The sequence below is a fragment of the Geospiza fortis genome, unplaced genomic scaffold (genome assembly GCF_000277835.1).
Source record: "Geospiza fortis unplaced genomic scaffold, GeoFor_1.0 scaffold637, whole genome shotgun sequence".
NCBI classification, from domain to species: domain Eukaryota; kingdom Metazoa; phylum Chordata; class Aves; order Passeriformes; family Thraupidae; genus Geospiza; species Geospiza fortis.
Window position 1 is genome coordinate 236,064 of NW_005054515.1, and position 22,142 is coordinate 258,205.

A 22,142-nucleotide genomic window follows, 5' to 3' on the forward strand; every position below is an offset into this window, starting at 1 on the left:
GAGAATAACCTCTGCTGCCATCTGCCAGCACTGCCCAGGCTTTTAGTATGCACACAGATCAACTAAAGACTTGCAGTCCAGTGGTTTTCCAATGAAAAATACTCTACTTGCTGCTACAGCATTGTTACTGGAGCTCCTGCATGCCCCACACACCACAGGAGCAGCAGGAGTTACTAGAATCTTTCTGAACAGGGCTGGAATTTTCAAAGCTCCACATCTGCCCAGCTGCTCCTTCCCAAAGGTCTCCTCAGAGCTACCTCAGTGCCCCTGCTTTGGGGGTTAACCTGATCAGAAATGCACACCCAATGCAAGGTCTGTCCCAAGCAGCACAAGCAGGATTCTCACCCCCAAAGCCTGCCGTGTTCCCAGGGTAGCAAGCCTGCCTTGAAGGCTTTTTTTGGGGGGGATTTTAGGCCATTTAAGTGGAATTTCAGAGAGGTGTGAAAGGCAGGCTGTCAAGTGTGCCAGCAGAGCTTTAAATAGCCACTTTAGAGCTCCTACCACCTGCCATCTCTGCTTGCTGCATTTCCCAGCAGAAATGGGAGCTCTGGCTAACAATTCATACCTCCAGTTACTCAGCAGGGCATCAGTGAGAGTGGGTGGGCAGCAGTGGGAGGTGCCCCCAGGGCTCACAGCACCTCTCAACTTTTAGATGACTGAAATATGCTATGAGAGGAAAAGCAGAGCAGGGAACAAACAGGTTACAAGAAAACCCGTTTTTCCACAAATTCCACCCTCAGTGCTGAGCTCCCTTTGACATATTCCCAGCTCCTGCTGACTTGATCCTCCTTCATCTTCCAGTGACAGCTCATGCTACCTCCTCAGCACCCAGCTGGCTGCTTGTGGGAAGCTGCAAGACCAAGCAGAATTGAGCAACTAGGATAAGGAAAAAGGGAGTCATTCCTCAGGTACACCAGCATGCTTCAGGAAACCGACATCCCACGGGACTGGGCTTGGCAGCAGAACACCCATGCTGGGACTGAGCAGCCCAAGGAAATCAGAAGGATGTGATCAAAGGCTGAGGGAGGGATTTCCTTAGCTAGAACAACACCATGAGCCACAAGCGTGGTCACTCAAATGCAAAGGCTGATCATTCAAACACATCTTTTTAATTATCAGTGACTTTGAAAGTTAGCTGGGCACACAAAGCCCACTCCTCTGCATCTGCAGAGCTTTGAAAATTCCAGCCAAAAGGATTCCCAGATTCAACATTATCCCTTAGAGTTCCCATACACAGAAAATAAACATTCCAGCCAGATGTTAAAAATGCAAAGCATGTAAAATCTTCCCAATGCTGCCTAGAGAAAGACATTTGAAAGTTTAGCTGCTATCTTGCTCTTTTTTTTTTTTTAATTAAAAGATAAGAGCCTGGTCTCATTTCACAATCTCTGTCATTCTTCCCAGCACATAAACACTTCAGCCTACCAATTAAAAAAAAAAATCTACAACACACTGACTATTTTTAGGAGCATAATGGGTTAAACTGTACAATCAGAAGTATCTTTGTTAAGTCAACAATGAAAATCTGATCCTTCAACAGCAGCACTGCTACAGAAGAGTTACAACAAAGGAACTTGAAGGTCAAATTGTTAATGAGGCAGAGAGGAGGGACAGGTGAGATACAGCTCTCTGCCAACCTCGGCCCACATTTCCTAAGAGCCATGGCAAACTTTCAGAACTGGAAATTCTTCTTCTAGTTCCACACATGACGTTTGCAGTGATCAACAGCCTAAAGGGGAAGAAATAGCTGATATTAGTGGAAAAAAGCCAGTTTGCAAACAAGCAGTTCAACACCTCATCCTGAGCCAAGATCTTGGGAGCAAATACGTTTTTCTTAAAGTAAGTGATTTCAAAGAGGACTAGAATAAATAACATCCTGAGCCTCACCAGCCAGGAAGGAGCTTTAGGAAAGAAGGCTGATGACCCTTAGCCATTAAGGCCTGGCAGAAAAAGCAATACTGGAAGCCAATTTTTAGAGCCTGCTGAGAGATTGTGACATGGTCTGTTGGCTGCAGGAACACTGACTAAATATAAAGCTGACACTGTACCTTACTATAGATTCTGAAATACTGGCAGACAGGTGTGGGACACAAAAAGGAGAGGAAAGTCAGCTTTGAGAAAGCTAAGAGCTGTGAAACACCCTCTAATCAAACTAGTACCCTTTTGCTTATTTTGAACTGGAGTTCATCCACTTTGAAGTGCAGTAGAAGCCAAAAATGGCTCAGAAGGAGCTGTCAAGGATCAGAAGGAAACTGGAGGCAGAAGGCAGCTTTACTTACATTGCACTGAGCAGCAGTGTCCATGTTCTTACACCAGTAGCCTGGACCCCAGACACAGGCATCATTCCCCAGGAGAGGCTCTTTAGCTGACTCACACACTCCAAGTTTCTGGGAAAAGAGCAACAGCACAGTCAGCACCTTCCTAACTGCACCAAGAGATCTGCAGTCCAGCCTTATGTCTGAGCTTGCACCTGAGGGAGTGTGGAAGCTGCAGGAGCTCTCACTGAGGTCACAGCTGCAGCTCAACCAGCAGCCAGGCAACCTGAGCCAGGGCAGAGTTCAGTTACTGGAACTCCTTCGTATCAAGTTTGGAAAAACAGATCTTCTAGAGAGGGACCTTTCTCAAGAAGTGTCACTTTGAGGGCACATGACAGCCTGTCACTGAACCTCAGCAGTGGATAACCCCTGGCAGCCTGTCCTGCTGCTGGGCTGGCAGTCACACAGCTGGCCATTCAGGCAGCCCCAGCTCTTGCACAAGGGGCTTGCTCCAAGCATTCAGTGTGCTGATTTTGATTCCAGCAGAGTTTCTGCTTGCTGGGCACTGAAAGGCACCCAGGACTGTATCAGAGCCTGCCCTCAATAAAACCAAACTCAATACTCACAGTGCAAACAAAAGTGGGATCCATCACCTCTGCCAAGAGTTGCACAACCACGGGTTCATACTGTTCCACAAACTGCACACACTGTAACAAAACACAGGGTGAGAGATTCTCCTGTGGAGCCTCTGAAAGCAGAGGGATGTGTGGGCTGCAGCAGGCAGGCCTGTGTGCTACCCCAACAACACACTCCACAAGGAAAAAGCAGAGGCTTGAGCTCTGCACATGGCACAGGAGTCAGGCACTAATCACACAACTACAATCATTGTTTCTGCCAGCTCATACCTGCCTGTAGACTATGAGGAGATAAGGGGTCACAAGGAAAAGAACCAAACAGGACAGGCTTTGGGAAAAGAACCAAGCAGAGGAAGCTTTGACTGCAAAGCTTCATCTCTGATCGTGGAGATCACGCCTGTCTCAAGAGGAAAGCACACAGAACCAGCTGGAGACAAACTTCCTGAGCAGGACAGCAGCAAGGACTCCCAGGCACTTGGACTCAAGTTATTCCCTCAGACAAGGCTGCAGCAGGAGCACTGCCGGCCAGAGCAGCCTCTCTCCCTCTAGTGGAGAGCTGGCTCCAGAGCTGAGGAAGATGCTGCTGCTCTCAGCAGAGACAAACAGCACCAATTAATAAACCAACCACAGCTATTAAACAGCCTCACAGCAGGAAGAGCTGTTCCACAGCTGCTTTAAGCCTCTAGTCTATCCCCAGTAAACTCACAAGCAGTTGCCACTTGCTGACACTCAGCAGCCACCTAATAAGATTTTCAGGTAAATCTTGATATCAGTGGTCTAACAGGTGTCCCACTGGAATTACACCAGCCTACCTTCAATTACTTCATTAATCCCCTGAGCAGGATCAGTGTTGAGAAAAAAAAACCAAAACATTCAAGTGTTCCCACCCACTGTTCTCAGAGGATTTCCAGGCAAACCTTTCCTGACTGCAAATTAGTGCAACAATCCAGCCAGTCAATTCAGACCCTTAAAGCAGACATCTATTCAAGGGCCTGCCAACTCCCAAGGATGGGAACTGAGCAAAGCTAATCCCCCTGCACCCCAAACTCCTCCCAGCCTTTAGCAGGGAATGCTGTTACAAAAACCAACAAGAGAAGCTGCTCTCTAGTTTTCCCAAATACTCTGCAAGATGTCCCTGCCTACAGGAGGGGGGGTGGAATTAGACAGATTTAAGGTCCCTTCCAACCCAAACCATTCCAGGATTCTGTGTTTCATCCTTCTGTTCATCTCCATCTCCTGACTGGAAGGCTGGCTGCCACACAGCAAGGTCATTCAACTGCCTCAGATCAAGCCTTTCCCCCCTTTTTTTGTTTGCTCTACTGGTCAGGAGAAGCTGCTGTGCTTTGATGTTAATTAGTAAAGGGAAAAACCTGTGAAGGATCAGGTTGCTGGACACAAGCCAGTCCCAGCTGCACCTGTGGACAGTTTGTCTCCAGCCAGAGACAAGGCATTTGGCCAAACACAGAGACCTCTGTTAGGAGTACCTGGACATTTATAGCAGAAGCAGAGACACTTGAGAGATGGACCTAAAATTAGCATATAGACAAAATATCAGATGAAACACTCAGAAAATGAGGTTGAGCTTAACTGTCAGTGCTAGGACCTAAGCAAACACCAAGACCATGGCACAAACACCATACCTGTTCACTGACAGACTCTGGCAGGAAGTGACAGACTTTTTCCAGTAAAGCTTCAATTTCAGCTGTCGTGGCATTCTTCTCCAGCTCTTTGTCTGCATAAGCCACCACCATCTTGCAGATATCACAGAAGCCACCTGCAGGTTTCACCACAGCTGAGAAGGGAAATAAAAAACCAAAGCAAACATCAGTGCTTGGATAAAGAGAAAGAGAAGAAAGGAGGCAGTGTCAGCAGTGTCCTCAAAAGAGATCTCATCATAAGTGAACCAGCTGATTTTGAACACCACAGACCCCTCCTCACCCACCTGGCTGCTGGGGAAGCTTGCTGGCTGCACAGCATTTCAGCATGGCACACACAGCTTCAGGATTTGTTGCCTCCAAGAGCATGTCAATGACAGCCTGGCCATAGACCTCGATGAAGTCCTTGCACTGGTCCTTGACACTGCCTGGGAACAGGCGGCAGACCACCTCCATCTCATGCACAATCTCCTCCTGAAGCACAGGGCAGGAGGAGAAAATGAGGGAGAGAGTTTTGACTCAGTTTATAGCACACCTTTACTGTCCCACCCAGGATAGAAATGTTGCTGTTCTGAAAACAACAGGCAATAAAATTGATTTTCCTTCCCCCTTCAGTGCAGCCCCATCTCAGCCGAAGCTGGAAGGGTACAATGCCCACCACTCACCCACCTCTGTCTTGTTGCTCTCCAAGAGGCCAGTCACTTCTTTCACCATGGTCTCACAGATTTCACACAAGGAAAAAGTCTTCTCTTGAACTGAGGCCTTCTGAGTACACAGAAGAAGAAATACACACACAATAAATCAGCACTGGACCACATCTGACAGGGACAATTCCTAACAGCATTTACCTAGCTGCTCACTTTGGGCTGTATTCAAAAGGTCACACAGAACCCAAAACCAACCTCAAAGGACTAAGTAAAAAGCCTGTCTGAATGAACAGGCATTTTTTATGACTAATTTTAAGACTACAACCCCCAGGCTGCACAAAGAGTTGAACTCAGTAGACACAAAGAAATAAACAATCCCACAGAGACAGAAGGCAAGGGAAATACATAGTGGTTTTTAAAATACATTAACGGAGGACAACATTTCCTAGAATTGAGAGCACCCTCCTGTTTGCAAAAATACCCTTTGGAGAAGCCAAGGTGCTTCTTCAAACTCAGAGCTTCAGCATTCTGACTCTGATCCCTCACCTGCACATGCAGAGTGCTGCCCCATTTTTAAAAGGGATCAAAGTATTACTCCAAACAAAGAGCAAAACTCAAACTGAGAATCTGCATTCAAGGTGTCATTCAGAACTGCTGGAACAAGAGTTCCCCTTTCAATCCTGAAGCATTACCTTGTAGCTCTGGTTCAGGGCAGGCTCTGCTGTTCAAACAAATCAATCAGCTTTCCTACTTCACAAATCAGCATCAGAAACAAAAAAAAAAAGGCCAGGAATTTATATGCAGGGAGACTTGGACTATTCTGTGCATGAAAGCTGATCTTTTTCACCTAGTTTGTGACACTAAAGCAAAAAGCAAAGTACAAAAAACCCATCTTACCTCCACAATTTCCATTTTCACCTCATGAACCACCTGAGCTGGCACCAGAGGCTGAAGGGGAACAGACTTCACAGAAGAACAGAACCCAACCATGGCACAAATGTCCTTTGGTTGCTGGAAAGAGATGTGTAAGCAATCTTTAAAAGTCTAGAAGTCTCTGCCCTTTCTACAGAGCCTGTGAGCAGGCATAGAGAGCAAAATTTTGAAAGGCTCCAACACAAAGTTTCATGTCTACTTCTACTTCAAGTATTGCCAAAGCATGTGGTAAGGTTATAGGCAGGACAGCTATTGGATGGAATTTAGCAGTTCCTGTTAAAGAGGAAGAGGTTAAAAACCCCATTTAAAAAAACCCCATGAGCCCACACTTTGCAAGCCTTTCAAAAGGAGTTGACTTAAGAGCTACCAACACCAGAACAAGCCACCAGCAGCACAATCAGAGCTGCATCCACAAAGCTGCTCCCCAGCTTCAAGTAATCACAGGACAGGCCAATTATCCTGACTTCAGAGTTCACCCAAAAGCTGAGAGAAATGCCTAGAAGAACCTCTTTCCTCATCCACAAGCTACCTTCTTTAAAGCTGCCAGAAACATCATGTTCTGCAAACAGAAACAATTTCTCTCATTACTGAACACAGCCTACAAGAAACAAAAGTTGAGCTTGTTAAAACCCAAGGCTAACCATTTGTACTGCAACAATTGAATTTGCAGTGTTCTCACAGTAAGAGAAAACAGCAAACAGAAGCCTAGTCTGTAAAAAGGCTTTCTTTCTCAAAGAAATACACTCTTCATGCATTTCTTTTTTGGAACATAGAGTACTAAATGCACAAAGAAATGCCAGACATGAGGCAAACTGTTCTGAGGAGGACACCCAAAGTGAGATAGGCTGTACAGAGTGAGACACAAAACTTGCATTTTCTCACCTAAAGCTAGAAAAAGACACCCTTGGTCCTCCAGGTAATTAGAAGATCACATCTCACCCTGTTCCAAGCTTCCTACAGCAGAGGCTTATCCCAGAGTTAATACTAACACATCATGCCACAATCTCATGCACAGGCAGAAGCAGCACCTCAGAGACACTGTGCTGCTTCAGACTACTCCAGGCAGCACCTTTAAGTCAAGCCCTTTGGTTCATGCACTGTAAGAAGCAGTTCCAGGTATTAATGTTACAGCAACACCCACATACACACAGGTTCCCTCACAGAGGGATGACAGACACAAGGTCCCACAGGACAGCTTCAATTAAAAGCCCAAATTGCTCTAGGAAACCTCCATCTTTTCAGTTCACATACTTCAAACATCTATACCATTGTCCTAGATTTAAAGGTTAACCAAGGAAAGACCTGGGGACAGCTTTGCTCAAGCCCTTTTGAGCCCAGACTTTAAACCAGCAGCTGCCAGGAGCCACTGGCATGCTTCTTCCACATCTATCCTTCTGTAAGAGGGAGGATATTTTCTGCTCTACTGGCCAAGGCATAATGAAGTTGAGATCTTGGTAGCACAAAGAGGTATCTGGAGCTGGAAGTAGGACAGATGCACTGGAGGAAGCCTTTAGTCTGTTTTAATCACATAAATATCCCTTGTATCTGTCAGCACTGAGCACAGTCACACCAAGTGTACAGCTAAGAGAGCAAGAAGTGAACTACAAGCCCTTTAAGAGCAAAGGGTGAACTACAAGCAGGCTATCACCACAGGCAAGTTGCTCACCTACCTGATCCTTCTGTTGACAGGGGAGATTGGAGACAGAGGAAGAAAGGAGAAATTGAAGATAACAGTTAAGAGAAAAAAAAACACATCAAGCACTTGGAACTGCATATATTCTTTCCACAAAGATAATGGAATATGACACAGTCCCCACCCCAAAGATCCTCAGCTACAGCATTTCACATTTAATTGCACAGTGCTAACCAGCATTATTCATCTGCAGTTATTAAGGCATCTTGGGCAAGACAACCTCCAGAGAGTCTGGCCAACACTCAGATGCACACAAGGTGTCGTCATATTCCAATTTCAGCTATTAACAACACACTGCATTGCAATGCCTAGAATGAGAAACTAAGTGCTGCTGGAGCAAACATTGACTTCCACCCAAATGTTTAAGGAACAGGATGAGTTTCTGAGTAGCCTATGGCAACTGGAAACAAGAAAAGGCCACTATGTTGCCAAATTCAGGTTCAAGCCAGCCAGGTGTGTTCACCTGTAGTTTGTTATGTCACCTGTGGCATCTACAGACTGCACTAAGGAAAGGCTTAGCCATGCTTTTTAAAGTCCCTCAGCTCTCTGGACAAAGAGGTGCTGTGTATGAGGTAAATGTATGTTGCTGCAGAAGGTTCCACTCACTTTCCATGGCTCCTGTCAGAGCCCAGAGAGCAGGAACCTTCAGACAGCAATCCCAGAAGGATGTGTAGCCTTGCTTCCAGGAGATGCCTTACCTCTCACACGTGAACTAATTTTGCAATACTGTGACAAAGCCAACTCTTATGTCCCTAACACAGTATTTGGGGGAGGGGGGAAGTGGTGTAAGCACAGGACTGAGAGAAGAGAACATAAAGGAACATGTGTAATGTATCTTCAAATTTCAAAGGATTAGAGTGCCTTTTGCACTGGAGAAGTGGTTATAAAATGGAAGGAAATGTGCTAAAGAAAGCATCCTGACACTGAAATTGCTATCCAAAAAACACCAAGTTCAAAGCACTAACACCAAAACTCAGAGCAAGGGCCCTCCCCAAAGTTTTACTGCAGTACACGTTTCCTGTTTCCAAGGAAGTTAGCTACACAAGCCAGAAAAATGAACTGAGAGCAAATACTGCACTCTGCTGATCTTACCATGTGCATCATCATCTGGATGGCCAGGTCAGAATACTCAGAGATGTAGCTCTTGCACTGCAGAAAGTGGGAAGAGAAAGTCTCATGACTACCAAACTTGTGCTGTAGAGTCCATCTAGAATTTTCTAATACATCTCAAGGTATTAATTTACCTGCTCTACTGCATAACAACAGGTCTTTCAGAGCTTGGCCCAAATACAGGATGGCATTTCAGGTTACAAAACTGCTGCACAGATAACTGCTTAAACTTTTCTCTTCCTCTCAGGGCAAAAAGGCCCAGCCCCCACTGATACAACCACATTACCCACCCAGGCCAGGTTTGTGGAAAAGGTCTTAAAGGGCTAGAAGCAATCTGGAGTCCTCCTCCCCCTCCCCACTCCCACACACCCCATCCCAACTGTCCTGACCACCAAGTTTACAATTTCAGCGGTGTTATTGTTATACTGTGTTAACACATGCAACAGTGTCTCCTTTGTGATATTAAATAGAGAATATGATCAGGGGATTAAGGCACTGAACAAACTATTTTATGTTTGCTTACAGGACCAGAATTTTTCAATAAAAAAGGACAGTTTACCATATCAGACATGCCAGGTCCCAAACGGTCACACTCCTCCTTGGCATGAGCAACCAAAGACTTCACAAAAGAGGAGTTTGTCTTCACAGCTTCCTGAACATCAGTGACCAGCTGAATGCAATCCTGGCACACATCCCCACTTGCCTGGACAAAGAGAGAAAGGAAACTCAAGTTGACACAACTTCACGTGCCATGTTTCAGAAGCTCCTGTTACTACCAAGTTTCACAAACCATTCTGAGCTATGTACAAACCTTAATAACTACTCTGGAGAATACTTTGAAGCCTCAGCTAGTAGGGAGACAGACAAGCCACTGCTGGTGTGTGCAGCAGCCACTAGATGGAGATTAGGTACCTACTTGGCTCCAAAGCCCAGATAAGAGTTAAGATACCCAATCTTCAAATCTTTTGGTTTTGTTACAGACCACAGTGGGGAGGTTTCTAAATCTGGTATAGATCTTACCTGCTCCACCCACAGCAGCTTGTTCTCAGCCCACTCACTGTTCCACTCCCACACCCTGGCTTGCTGTCAACACTCTGCACCTGAGTTCATTGCCTCATCTATTGCCCTTTGTCAACTATTTGTTCTTTTCCAATCCAGTCTGTCACCCTTACATTCAGAGACAAATGCATCCCCTGAGGGGCACAGCTAGCAGGTTGCTCAAAATATGGGAAGAGCTGTTCTTCCTTTGAACCTTTGAACCCTTTGAACCCAAGCTTTCTCTCAGAAGAAATTGTTTCCAGCAAAATCTGCTTGATTATCACAGTCCTGGATGGCAACAGCACAGCACAAGACTTGCCTTTGCAGACTGCAGAACTTAATCCAAGATTATAAATATGGTCCACACTAGACCAGCCCTTAGTCCTAGCCTTACCTTAGGCTTCTGCTTGGGCTTGTCCTGAGGGTAGAGGAGAAGAGGCACATTAGCCATGAATGGGGATGCCAGCTCAGAGAAATCCAGCTCTGGGATCTTGTTGGTCTGGAGCTGTTTCTGGAGCTTCATTGATGCAAGGTGCTTCTGAAGGGAGTGGCACAGAGCAAGGGCACTGCACACAACCTCGGGTTTATCCTGGGGGGGGACAAAATACACACACAAAGCTCCAAACTGATGTCACTTTTAAAATTCAGAGTAGAGAGTCATTCAGCTGAAACATGGTAAGACAGGGAAAATGTTTCATAGCAAGGAAGGAGTCTTCAAATTAATAGTATCAGTGATCCACAAAGGATTCATATGCACAATCTGAGGCAGAAGAGAAATTCTGGCATCAAGAGGAGCACAACTTTTAATACCAACACCTGAAAATCATTATCTACTTACAAGCTCTTCCTTGACCATATCCATGATAACTGGTAGGTAGGAATCCACAATTTCTTTGCACTCAGAGACAAGGCCTGGGTCAGGAAGAAACTCGCAGGTCTTTTCCAAGTAAGAGCGGATCTCATCCTATCAAAGATGAGGTGAGCAGAGACAGATTATATTTCTTTCTCAAATGCTCCTTCCATTCCCAAAATGCACAATACAAAGCCTGAAACAAGCTCCTCAGACTCAGGTGGGTCCAGGTAGCAACAAGCAGAACTAGAATGAGGTTCTACACAACAGACACATTTTCCCCAGTTCTGGACTTCTGTGAGACCCTGCCACAGCACAAACATGTCACACTGCTCGTGTGGCCTGCACAGCCCAGCCCTGCCAGAACACAACACTTACAATTAAGAGGAGAAAGTGAACTTCTGGGCTCATGGGACAGTGACTTGTTTAAAGTACCCACAGGCTGACAAAAGAAAAAGGGAAGCAGTGCCCACAAACCAAAACAAAGGCCAGCTGGTGTAACCACCCACTCCTAGAGACTGCAGTACCCCACCTTTTAATATTGGTGCCCCCCTGGCACAAGAACAACTTTATTAAGTCAATGTGTTAAGGCATGGGAGGCTCTAGAATTTGCTAATTTCTAAACCAGCAGAGGCTGTTTAAAAGCCTTTCCCCATGCACTCTAGTCCCTTTCAACATCAGCTGCTTATGTTAGGAAAACAACACAGATTATTCTTCCACCCCCTCACCACGAGACCTGGAAACTAAATAGTGTTTTGGGGTGAGGAGAAAAGGAGCTTTGCTTACCTCAGTGCCATTATCCTTTAAAATTTTGCCAGCAACTGTCACAAGCTCCTTACACAAGTCACAGGGAATACTGCTCTGGAGAGAGAAGCAGAGGGTTACTTGGAGAAAGACGTGCCTGTAAGAGCAGAGTGTGAGCAACAACACAAAGGGCAAACATTACATCTGGAATTAAGGAAGAAAGGTGAGGCCAGGGTGGGGAGAGTTATTTTTAAACAGAGTGAGGCTATTTCAGGCATGTCCAGCCTCAGTTTCATCAGTAAACCAATGCTGAATGAAAGCTGGCATGCTGGCACTTGTTCATTTCACCTCCTCCCAGTCCTTTGAAATACAGAGTTGATTGCCCCAAGACACCTTCTCCTTTTACCTTTTCCTTCAGAGTTCACCCTTGCTAGAAATCTTAGAACATTTCAGGTTGCTTCAACCATTGTAGTTGTGCTCTGACATTCCTCCCTTCCCCTACTTTTCCTGAAACTGAAGTATCTCTACACAGACATAGCCAATGTGGACTGAATGTATCTGTAAGTAAAACACCTTTTTCTCTCCTAGGAAACTGTGAAACAACACCCAAACTACAGCTACATCTAGTAAAGCCCTCACATTTAGTGCAAATGCAACTTGAAAAGTAATGAGAAAATGATGTGTATATGCACTGTATGACAGGTGGCAATGTAAGAACTTCATCAGAAGTGATCTGCAGATGGACATTCCATTCAATTCAAAGATGAAGAGGCCACATTAATCAAATCCATTATCTATTGGGAAAAATGTACTCAGTACAAATAATTCTCCCATCTTCATACAGGCCATGTAGCTGCTGCCTCAGTAACAATCTAGCAGAGTGTGCTGCAGTGAATGAAATGTCTGATCTTAGGGAAATCTTGGAGCCAGTAGGGCCATGCATTACAAGATATAGGCCTGAACTGCTCCTAAGCACCTTGTACTCCCCAGTACCACTGCACTGATTGCCTTTCCTGGGAAGCCTGCTGCATATTCCAAAGCTTGCATTTCTGCAAGCTCAGGCAGCTGCTTTCCACTGTGCCTGGTTAATATTTCCAAGCCTTTCTTTAAACTTGCAAAAGTTAAATATGTATGGAGGATCAAAGGGTGTTACTAAATGTAACATTTGTACTATTATTTTCTGTCATGCCTTCCATAATTTAGCACATGGTGCATCTTTCTGGGAATTTTAACCTTTGAAAAAGACCGAAACAAATACACAGCCTTTTCGTAATAATTGCTCAAGTTCAGAAAATACTCCTCTGAATTAGGAGTCAGTAATATTACAGAGGAACAAGCGAAATCCACTAGCTCCATTCCATACATTGCTGGGTGATTGTGCAACAGGTCACGGGAGAAGTCAGCAGACAAGTTGTGCAAGGCAGAGCAGTGAAAAGCAACCTCCATCCAGCACCCAAATTAAGGCACAGCAACCTCAGCAGAGCCTGATGTAGCACTTAACTCCAATCAAAGACTTGAGAAATCTCCCTCAGCGTGAGGACAGCAGCCACCTGAGCCCCAGGTGGGCCTGGGGGCTCTCAGAGGCTGGCACTTACCACGGCAGGCTTGCTCCAGACGTTCTGCTGGCAGTGTTTGAGTGCCCCGCACTGCGACGCCGTGCGAATGCTCTGGCACCACACCTCGGGCCCCTTGGCACACTCCTTCTGCCACAGCACAGGGCTGGCCACAGCTGCCAGAGAGAACAAACTCAAATCAGCCTTCCCAGATGCCTAAATGGCCACCTCTTTGTTCACTGCAATCCAGAAATTTTTGGCCTGTCCCAAACACAGGTTACAGAGTTAAAGAAAAAAAAAACAACCTGGAAAAGGCGTAAAGGTTGAACTTCCCGAGTCTCAGCACCTCAGCAATCTGCTCCCCCATCATCCACCTTTTGTAAAAAAAATATTAAAATCCCAAAATACAAAACCTCACTTTGCTGAGCACACAAGAACTACCAGATGATTTGAAACAGCAAAGTTGCTCATTACAGAAATTTACCCTACAGACAGCTGTGTCACAGACATCTTTTGTGAAAAATCCTTTCCTTAGGATTTTTTTCTCCTGAGAAGCTGAGAGGCATCAAGAATTAAATGTAAACAATGATTATCTGCTGCTGTGGAATGTAACAGGCGCATCTGTGATTGGTCTCATGTGGTTGTTTCTAATTAATGGTCAATCACAGGCAGCTGGCTCAGACCCTCTGTCTGAGGGTTATTATTCCATTCCTTTTCTATTCTTCTGATGAAATCCTTTCTTCTATTCTTTTAGTATAGTTTTAATATAATATCTATCATAAAATAATAAATCAAGCTTTCTGAAACATGGAGCCAACATTCTCATCTCTTCCCTCATCCCAAGATCCCTGTGAACACCATCACACAAAACCTCGCTTTGCTTAGCACACAAGAACCACCAGATGATTTGAAACAAAAACTGCTCATTACAGAAATTTACCCTACAGACAGCTGACTCCCAAAGCTACAAGCTCCCTGTTCTCCTGCCCTGCTGGCAGTTGAGCTCTGAGCCAGCCTGTGATTGCTGCCTGCATTCCTCCTCCCACATGAAGCATCCTGTTCTCACACAGCAAGTGAGAGAGTGAGGACAGATTTTAGATTAGGAGCCACAACAATGTACACATTGCATGCAAGACTTAAGAGCAAAAACACTGACCATAAACAGAAAGCTTTAAGAATGTTCTTAAGGAATGTTCTATCATACTTTTTAAACCCACTAAATCTATTTAGACTTCCTTTTTTTTCTCTTGGTTAGGTCTTCAACTGTGTACAGAAAAATCTGTGGGGGTGAAAAATGTACCAGTCCTTTTATGAACATTACCTCCCATCCCATGTGGGACTGCCATGCAACCTATAGAGCTTTCAAATAATATATAGAATATCTTCTCTGGACAGTCCTGGTAAAGAAATGTAAAGTATCTGCCCTATGAGCAATCAGTAGGACAAGTGAATCAAATGCATGCTTTTACTGACTTTCCAAGCTTTTTATTTTTTTAATCATGTTGTCTGGACCTGTTTGCACTTCACAACTTCTCTCAGTTTCTAAATCCATCCTATGTGTCAGTAAGCTCTGTTTCCTCAGGAGACATTGCAATGCCCTACATTGCACTAACCAATCAAGAAACAACTCCTAAAACCCTACAGCAGGCAGGCCCCAAAGAAATCCACCACGGTCCAAGCCTACAAGGCACTGCTGCCAAACTTCACAAAAAATTTTAAAAAGGCAAAACAAAACAAAACATAAACCCAACCTGCTCAAACCTGTTAGCTGTACAGGTGTTCTCTTTACATCAATGCTGCTTGCACTTCAGAAAACCCTGTAAAATTACTCTGTCAGCCACAAGGCAGGAGTTCAGGTGTTTCATTCCCATGAAGCTTCTGGTAATGTCACAGCAGATGAACAATCACTTTCCCATTTCTCATGCCTTGTTGTAAGCCATTAGAGGATCGATTCAAAGCTGAATTACCAGTGCATCTACAAGGTACACGGCCACCACTCACCAAACAGCCAGATAAACACTGCTTTATAGGTGGCATTCTGCAGCCTTCTCAGCTGTTGATTTATAAAGCCTGTTTACACTGGGCTTCAGAGGAATGACCCATTTTTTTTGAAGAAAAACGTGCTTTGCACGCCTGATTTTTTACACAAGAGCTTGAAGCTTGTCACCCTCTCTCCCAGTAAAAAGCTTCACTGCATATTATCCTTGAGCAGGACAGCCTGGGAGACTGCAGCAGAAAGACTTCAAAGCTTCTAATAATGTATGGTTAGCAAAATATTTACAGCCTATTCTAAACTCCAGCATTATTGATCTGGAGGCCTTAAGAATAGTTAATTTTCAAAGTCAGAGTGGCCAGCCAAAGAGCTGTCAGCTCTGGCAGGGTGAGAATAAACAAGAACACACTTGGTTGAGGGGAAGTTATTCTTCCCTTTCAGATACTGGCACTGAACGGTGGTAAGAAGGTTCTGGAAGGCAGAGTCAGGCTCTGAATGAAGTCAGTCAAGACCTGGACTTCAAACAGTGGAATCAAGGATTCCCAACTATTTACAAGCACAGCTTTTAACCGATGCCTTTATCAAAAGACAATTACCCTCCTACATTGAAGCACACTGCAAACTACAAAACTGAACTATACAACTCCAAGAATAGTTATCCCAAGCAGTCTCTCAAACTCTTGATTTAGGAGAGTGTTTTAAAGCCAAATGGAGGCATTCATGCTGTAACTTGCATTGGTTTGATCAGGCTCTCAGTGAGCTTTCAGGTTTTGTTTGATTATTTTGAGATCCTGTCACTGTATGGCTTTTCACATCTGTACCAGCTTCAGCACAATGTCTTGCTCCTTCTTCCTCACAGCCTTACAATAGATCATTATTAAATGTATGGCAAAAATACCATGTTTCAGAATTATTTTCAGTTATCAGTTTTGCTGGCTGTGTGTCAGGACAACTCTAAATTTTAATGTTTTCAATACAGATCTTTCCAGTCAGGCAGTGACTAAGCAATTTTGTTTGTTAGGGCCACACATGGCTGGCACATTTTAGAGCAGCTACAGAACAAAGATGACACACACTAATCATGGCTTCTTTTCTGTCATCTCCCACAGTGACTTCAAACACAGTTAAATTCTTACAAGTTTGTTCAGTACTCTGGGAACTTTTGTTTGAAATCTTGTATCTAATATGAAAGGATACACCTCCATTGCAACAGTATCCACCCTCCCTTTCTGAACATCCTGGGAAAAACAGAAACAAAGCTAAAAAACTCCGCATTTCTTCAGATCCTGCAGATTCAGAAAAGAAGAGCAGGAAACTCCCTACTGTTACCACCTTTTCCCTTTTAGCTTGCTCTCCTATTACACTGTAAAACAGAATTTTCCCCTCATATATTAACTTAGATTACAACAAAAGCAAGCATGCCGGTGAAGTGTGTTAAGACTGTGCTGTCTCAGAATAAATAGTTCTGAGTTTTAACCCTCCCCCTTTACTACAAAAGGAGCAACACCTTAACATGGTATTTCACATCCCCAGCACAGCAACAAGCCAGGAGAAAGCAAATAAAGATAAACCCAAGGGAATCACTTTCTTTGTCATCTCTGGCATCTCTCTATTTTATATATTGTTCTTTAACATTACCAATTTTCAACAGATTTCTCCTTTCTCTGTAGATCAGCTCTCAACGGTCACATATCATGTCCATCAAGAGCTATCCCCCCGTTTCCTCAAGTTCTTGCAAGCCACAGTTTTTAGAGCATCAAACAAGTTTATCTGTGAGGGACAAGGTGTTCCTTTTCTCATCCTCTTCACTGGTTTCTCCCTGCCTGAACCACTTCAGATGTGGCTTCATCAATTTGAGAAAAAACACCCTTTGCTTTACCAAGTTTATCCTACCACACAGACACAAATTTGGGAAGTAGAAGTGATGGCCCTCAGAATATGTCACCTTTTCCTCTTGGTTTACAGAGCCATGTGTGTGAAAGCACAGCCCAGTTCTTCACTCCTCCCCAGGAACCTAAAAGGAAGGAAGCTTATAATGGCTGGATTACCATTCTGCAAGGACAGCTACAGGAAAATTGCCAGGCAATTACCTTTCTTGGAAAACACCTTCCCTTCCCTCAAGCATTTGTCTAACTCTTCTTCCACAGAGAGCCAGTCTGAATTTTTTCCCCTAGATTCTCAGAAAAACTTCCTAAGAAATCCCCTCCAAAGCTGCACTGAAGCCATAAACGAGACTTAAATTTTAACACCTTATATAAGAGTCAATGAACAGGGATTCTGAGGGGCCAGACCAGACTCCCTAAAGAGCCAAAGGATGAACCAGAAAACTACCACCCAGAACACAAAATCAACCTGAAGACTCCAGCCTCCTCCAAACCCTACTGCTAGAAAAACCCTTGGTTACAGACAAATTAACCTGTAATTTGGAAAAAAAACCCAAAAATTAAAAAAAAAAAAAAAGAAAGTGCTGAGCTGCTGTTCAACTCAATGGATTGAGGTAAAATGTGAAGATCATTTAGGGTGCTGTCAACTCTCATGCTTTTTGTGTGTCTAACCTGCATAACTGTATTAACCTATTCATCAGGAAGGATGTCATTCCCAGGCTGTCCTACTTGCAATGCTAAAAAAAATTTAAATTCATTATCTCCCAGAGACACCACAGACCAAGCAAATGCATCAGCCTGGGCCATCTGTGCTCTGCCAGTTACTGACTTTTCCTCATGTCCTTTGAGACTTGCAAAAACAAAGCATGTTCAAGTTAAAGAAGTCAAGAGGGATCAACTTCTCTTCACCAAAGTTTACAAAGTGTCAAGAAGTGAAGGAGTGACCCCAGCCTGAAGTTATCTGAAAGGCTCAATCCCCCCCAGCCTCTCTGGTCAGTTAATTAGTAAAACTTCAAAAGTTGTAACCACATCACACACCAGTGACTCTTGCCAAAGGGCTCCTATGCCTCTGGATTAATGAGGCAGTAAAGTGACCATAACATTTGAGGGATTACAGGCAATTTGAAGAAAAAATGGAGGAAAAGTGGAGGAATACTGTTACCATCACTCCAGTTAAAAATGAGTCTTCCTGTCCTATATCTACTGAGGGAAAACCAAACTAGAACATTTCTAACTAGCATGACGGGCAAGAAATGAGTTTGGAGTTAAGACCACAGGCAGGCTCTTCCTCAAAGCTGGGAACTCCTTCTCATTTTGGCACACTGCCTCTGCCTCAGGTGTTCCCTTGCTTCCCTCAGCAGAACACAAGATGACAAGAGAAGCAGTGTGTGTAGGTACAAGCAATCACAATAAAATTAAAGAGAGCAGAGAACTGGATGAGCTGGGACAGTAAAAGCACCTCTACTGGCCCAGAAAATTGTCCCAGGTAAGTGCAAAAGTTGCAAAAGAATGATTTCCAAGCTGGCCAGGTGTTGCCTGCCTGAGATTTTCGCGTGGCAGAACCCAGAAGAGATAAGTGGATGTTCCAGGGCACCTGGAAGTCATCAGGAGTAAGTGATCCCATACAGTATGCTAAGATATTCCCAAAAAGTTATGAGCAGCATTTTCCCCTGCAGCAGATGCCTGTAAAAATACCCTAAAATGTTTGGGGCATATTTGTGGTCCATGTCCATTCTTTCTGGGTTTGTTCTGAGGGGTTTTTTGGGGGGGTGCAGGGGACAGATTTTACATGAGTTTCTGCAGAAATCCTGTATTTATCATTCCTTTTTCACTAAACAAATATATCCACATGGCACAAAGACTGGGAAAATCAGCTATCAGGCATCTGAAACCAAACATTGCCTCATGACCAAATACAGAGAAGCACTGCCCCAAAATACACACACACACTTCAATGTAGCCTTTTAAATTGCAACAGGAACTCTGATATTTTAGCAGCAGCTAACAAATGGCATTTAAAATCTGCTCCATTAGAAAAAAACAAACAGAAAGTGAGTAAATCCTTTAAGAAAAAACAAAGTCTCTTTTTATGTCAGAGTTCTAAGGCCTCAACCTGCTTTGAAGAATGAGATGTACAGGAGATACTGGAACAAAAACCCCACGGCAGGCAGCAGGAACAGACACAAAACCAAGATGTCCCTGCATTTCACACCAGAAAAGCCTTCCCTGAAATAGCTCAGCGCAGCCTCCCGGGGAGCCTCAGCTGACATCAGGTGACACATCCAGTTTTGCTGACAAGCTCCATCTCCCTGGCTCCACCCTCCCCATCCCCTCGGTGTTCGGGGGCTGCCGGAGCGGCTCCCTCGCGGTGCACGAACAGCACAGGCCAGGGCTGCGGAAAGGCTGCCCGGGGCTCGGGCGTGACCAGGGGCGGGCAGAAGGGCAGGCTCGGCTCCTCCAGACACAACCAACAACAACCTTTTCTATTTATACCTGCCCGGCAAACGAGCAGGGGATTGTGCAAGGGCAGGTTTGCACAGGGCACATGACTGCTGTGCTATCGAAGCGCTGTGTGACAGCCTGACGGTGCCTCAGAGCCAGCTACTCCTCCAGGAAAACACAGATTTTAGTTGTATATCATCACAGCACCGTTTGGGTCAGGAAAACACCTCCAAGATCATCGAGTCCAAGCTGTGACCAATCACCACGTTGTCATCCAGACCAGAGCACTGAGTGCCAGCTCTGACATTTCCTGAACACCTCCGGGGTGGTGACTCCACCGCCTCCCTGGGCAGCCCTTTCTGAGAAGGAATATCTCCTGATTTCCAACCTGGACTTACCCTCCAGACCCTTCCCCAGCACCTCAGTGTCCTTCTGCAGTGGGTACAAGAGTGAAGGTGTGGCCTGAGCAGTGCCCAGCACAGGGGGACAGTCACTGCCCTGGTCACACCATGGCTGGCACAAGACACCTTCCCTTCTTCTCCTAATTTAATCTGCACCAGTGGGTTGTTTTTTTTTTCTTAGAAACCGCATTCATAGCAGAACAAGCCAGCAAACTACAGAACAGCCCAGTTATCTGCTTTATCCACATCCTCAAGAAAATTCAAGCCAGGCTAATTCAGCTCACAAATTTCCTGTCCCCACATGTTCTGACCAGTGTTTGCTAGAGGAATTACACATTAACTTCAATCTGCCTTCCTTACAAGGTTTCAAGTCTACTATTTTAGGGGAGGAGGGATGTGAAAAATTCATATCCTCAAATTTTTTTACTTAACTTTTAATTTAGCAAAAAGGGCAGGGGAGGAAATACTCAGTTAAAGAGAAACTGAGTCCTGCTTTAAGAGCACACCCTGCCTGGCCTCAAAGACAAGAAACAATCAGAGTGCACATCAGTAGTCCGGAGATGCCAGGACCTGTACACCCTGCTTGAATTCCTCCGTGTCTCCCTTAAAGGGAAGATGCACAGAAGCCCTGTAAGTAGGTCAACCAAAAACCCTCACGGCCTGTAAGGCAGCCAAGTGACTCCATTAGGATCTGACAAGGGTGGCTGGATGTTTGCACAGCTAATTAGCCAGCTGGGCAGACAAAATGGTGTTTCCAGCAAAATCTTCAGGAAAATCTGCACGGGAGGTGAGGCAATGAGCACTCAGAGCCCTGGTGAGAAAAGACAGCTGTTTATTTGTGTAAAAAGAGTGGCTTCTAAGGAAAAACAGGCCTGACTAGTCTCCCGCTGCCCTCAGCTGCCTGACGTGCCTTTAACAGGTAGGCCAAGCGAACCCTCATTGCTGAACTGGTTTCTCATTACAATTTCCCTAAACACACTAATGGGAAAGCTGGTGGATACTTCAAGGTGAAGCCTTTTCACTTTCAGAGGCCCAAGAAACTGCAATGATTTCAGCCATTTGGAAGCAGTCCCAGAAGGAGTGGCAAGTGATGGCAGCTAATTCAGTGCAGAGCAGACTCAAAGGACACTGTGAAAGCACATAAACACGCAGAGGGAAAGCTGATAGTTGCTTTCTTGCTTTCTGCTTGAAAAGTCTGAGGTAACCTATTAAACTGTCCACATATCAGTATATTAAAGATTATCAGTATATCTAGGGGAAAGTGTCCCTGTCCTATGCAGAGGGTTGGAGCTAAATGACCTTTAAGGTCCCTTCCAAACCAGGCCATCCTATGATTCTATAACATTAAAACTACAATGAAGTACAAAACTCACGTTCAATCAAGAAAAATTTCACAGGATTATTTACTGTATTGTGCCAGCTGGTTGCTCCTATAGCCTTTAAACAGCCAGTTGGGCTTTTTTTTTTTTTTTTTTTACTTTTGAAATGTTGCAGGTTAAGCCTGTGAGCAAATAAGCTTTAATATTAAATAGTCTAGTTTCGAAGAAAATTCTCCAAGTAAATGCGGACATCACTAGATAAGTCCTTACATTTTGGGCTTTCTAGCTATTCCATCCCACAGCCTAAAGGTGTATTATTGCTCCCCAGACTATGAATCATTTCTGCACCTCTGTCAAGCTTCTGCAATGTACAAGCATTGCACGCTCTAACCTTTAATCCTACAGCTAAAGGGAGACCATAATCCATCCCCCCATCACTTTCACCTTCAGCAACAACAGGTAACGAGACGGCGAGCAGCAAAATCAGTGGAATTTTCCATAGGGAGCAGGAGATCCTAATGCAGAAACACCACAGCAAAGGCAACCTCCCGCCATCGGCAAGAGGATTAGCAGCCATCTATCCCTGAAGTGGCGGAGATAAACAGCGCTGCTGGCAGGAAAAAAACAATCCCTCCCGATGGTCCCCACCAGCCTGGACTGAGATCCGTGCGGGACGAGGGTGCACATCCAGCACGCTTCCATCGGGAAAGCATTTATTTCCCCACCACCAACGGGAACGGCCGGATCCTCACGGGGACTCCCCCTTCTCCCTGCCCTGGGGCTATTTTTGGGCGACTCTCCCCCGTCCAAACAGAGCTTTTCCATCACAGCCACCCCGAGGGCGCCCTAGAAACCCGCACTGCCCTCACGCTCCCTCATCGCTGCTCCCTTACAAACAGCCTTAGGACCGGCCTTCGCCCCTCGTCCCGCGCACTCTGGGCGCTCTCCCCGAGCCCGCCGTGGCTCAGTTGGATGGGGAAAGGGCTCAGCA

The 22,142-nt window shown here is 45.0% G+C and overlaps 1 protein-coding gene across 1 annotated transcript in view; it reads right to left on the bottom strand.

Moving 5' to 3' along the window:
• PSAP (prosaposin) overlaps positions 1-22,142 on the bottom strand; it is a 36,563-nt gene that overhangs the window by 562 nt on the left and 13,859 nt on the right. The window contains exons 2-15 of the mRNA XM_031063595.1: positions 13,156-13,329; positions 11,603-11,677; positions 10,805-10,930; positions 10,361-10,555; positions 9,488-9,631; positions 8,911-8,967; positions 7,796-7,804; positions 6,090-6,203; positions 5,215-5,310; positions 4,833-5,019; positions 4,531-4,682; positions 2,882-2,962; positions 2,280-2,387; positions 1-1,729 (exon numbers count right to left, since the gene is read on the bottom strand). The exon at positions 1-1,729 is cut by the window's left edge and continues 562 nt beyond it. Coding sequence (XP_030919455.1) covers positions 1,694-1,729; positions 2,280-2,387; positions 2,882-2,962; positions 4,531-4,682; positions 4,833-5,019; positions 5,215-5,310; positions 6,090-6,203; positions 7,796-7,804; positions 8,911-8,967; positions 9,488-9,631; positions 10,361-10,555; positions 10,805-10,930; positions 11,603-11,677; positions 13,156-13,329 — 1,554 coding nt within the window. The 3' untranslated portion in view covers positions 1-1,693. The remainder of the gene's footprint in view (positions 1,730-2,279; positions 2,388-2,881; positions 2,963-4,530; positions 4,683-4,832; positions 5,020-5,214; positions 5,311-6,089; positions 6,204-7,795; positions 7,805-8,910; positions 8,968-9,487; positions 9,632-10,360; positions 10,556-10,804; positions 10,931-11,602; positions 11,678-13,155; positions 13,330-22,142) is intronic.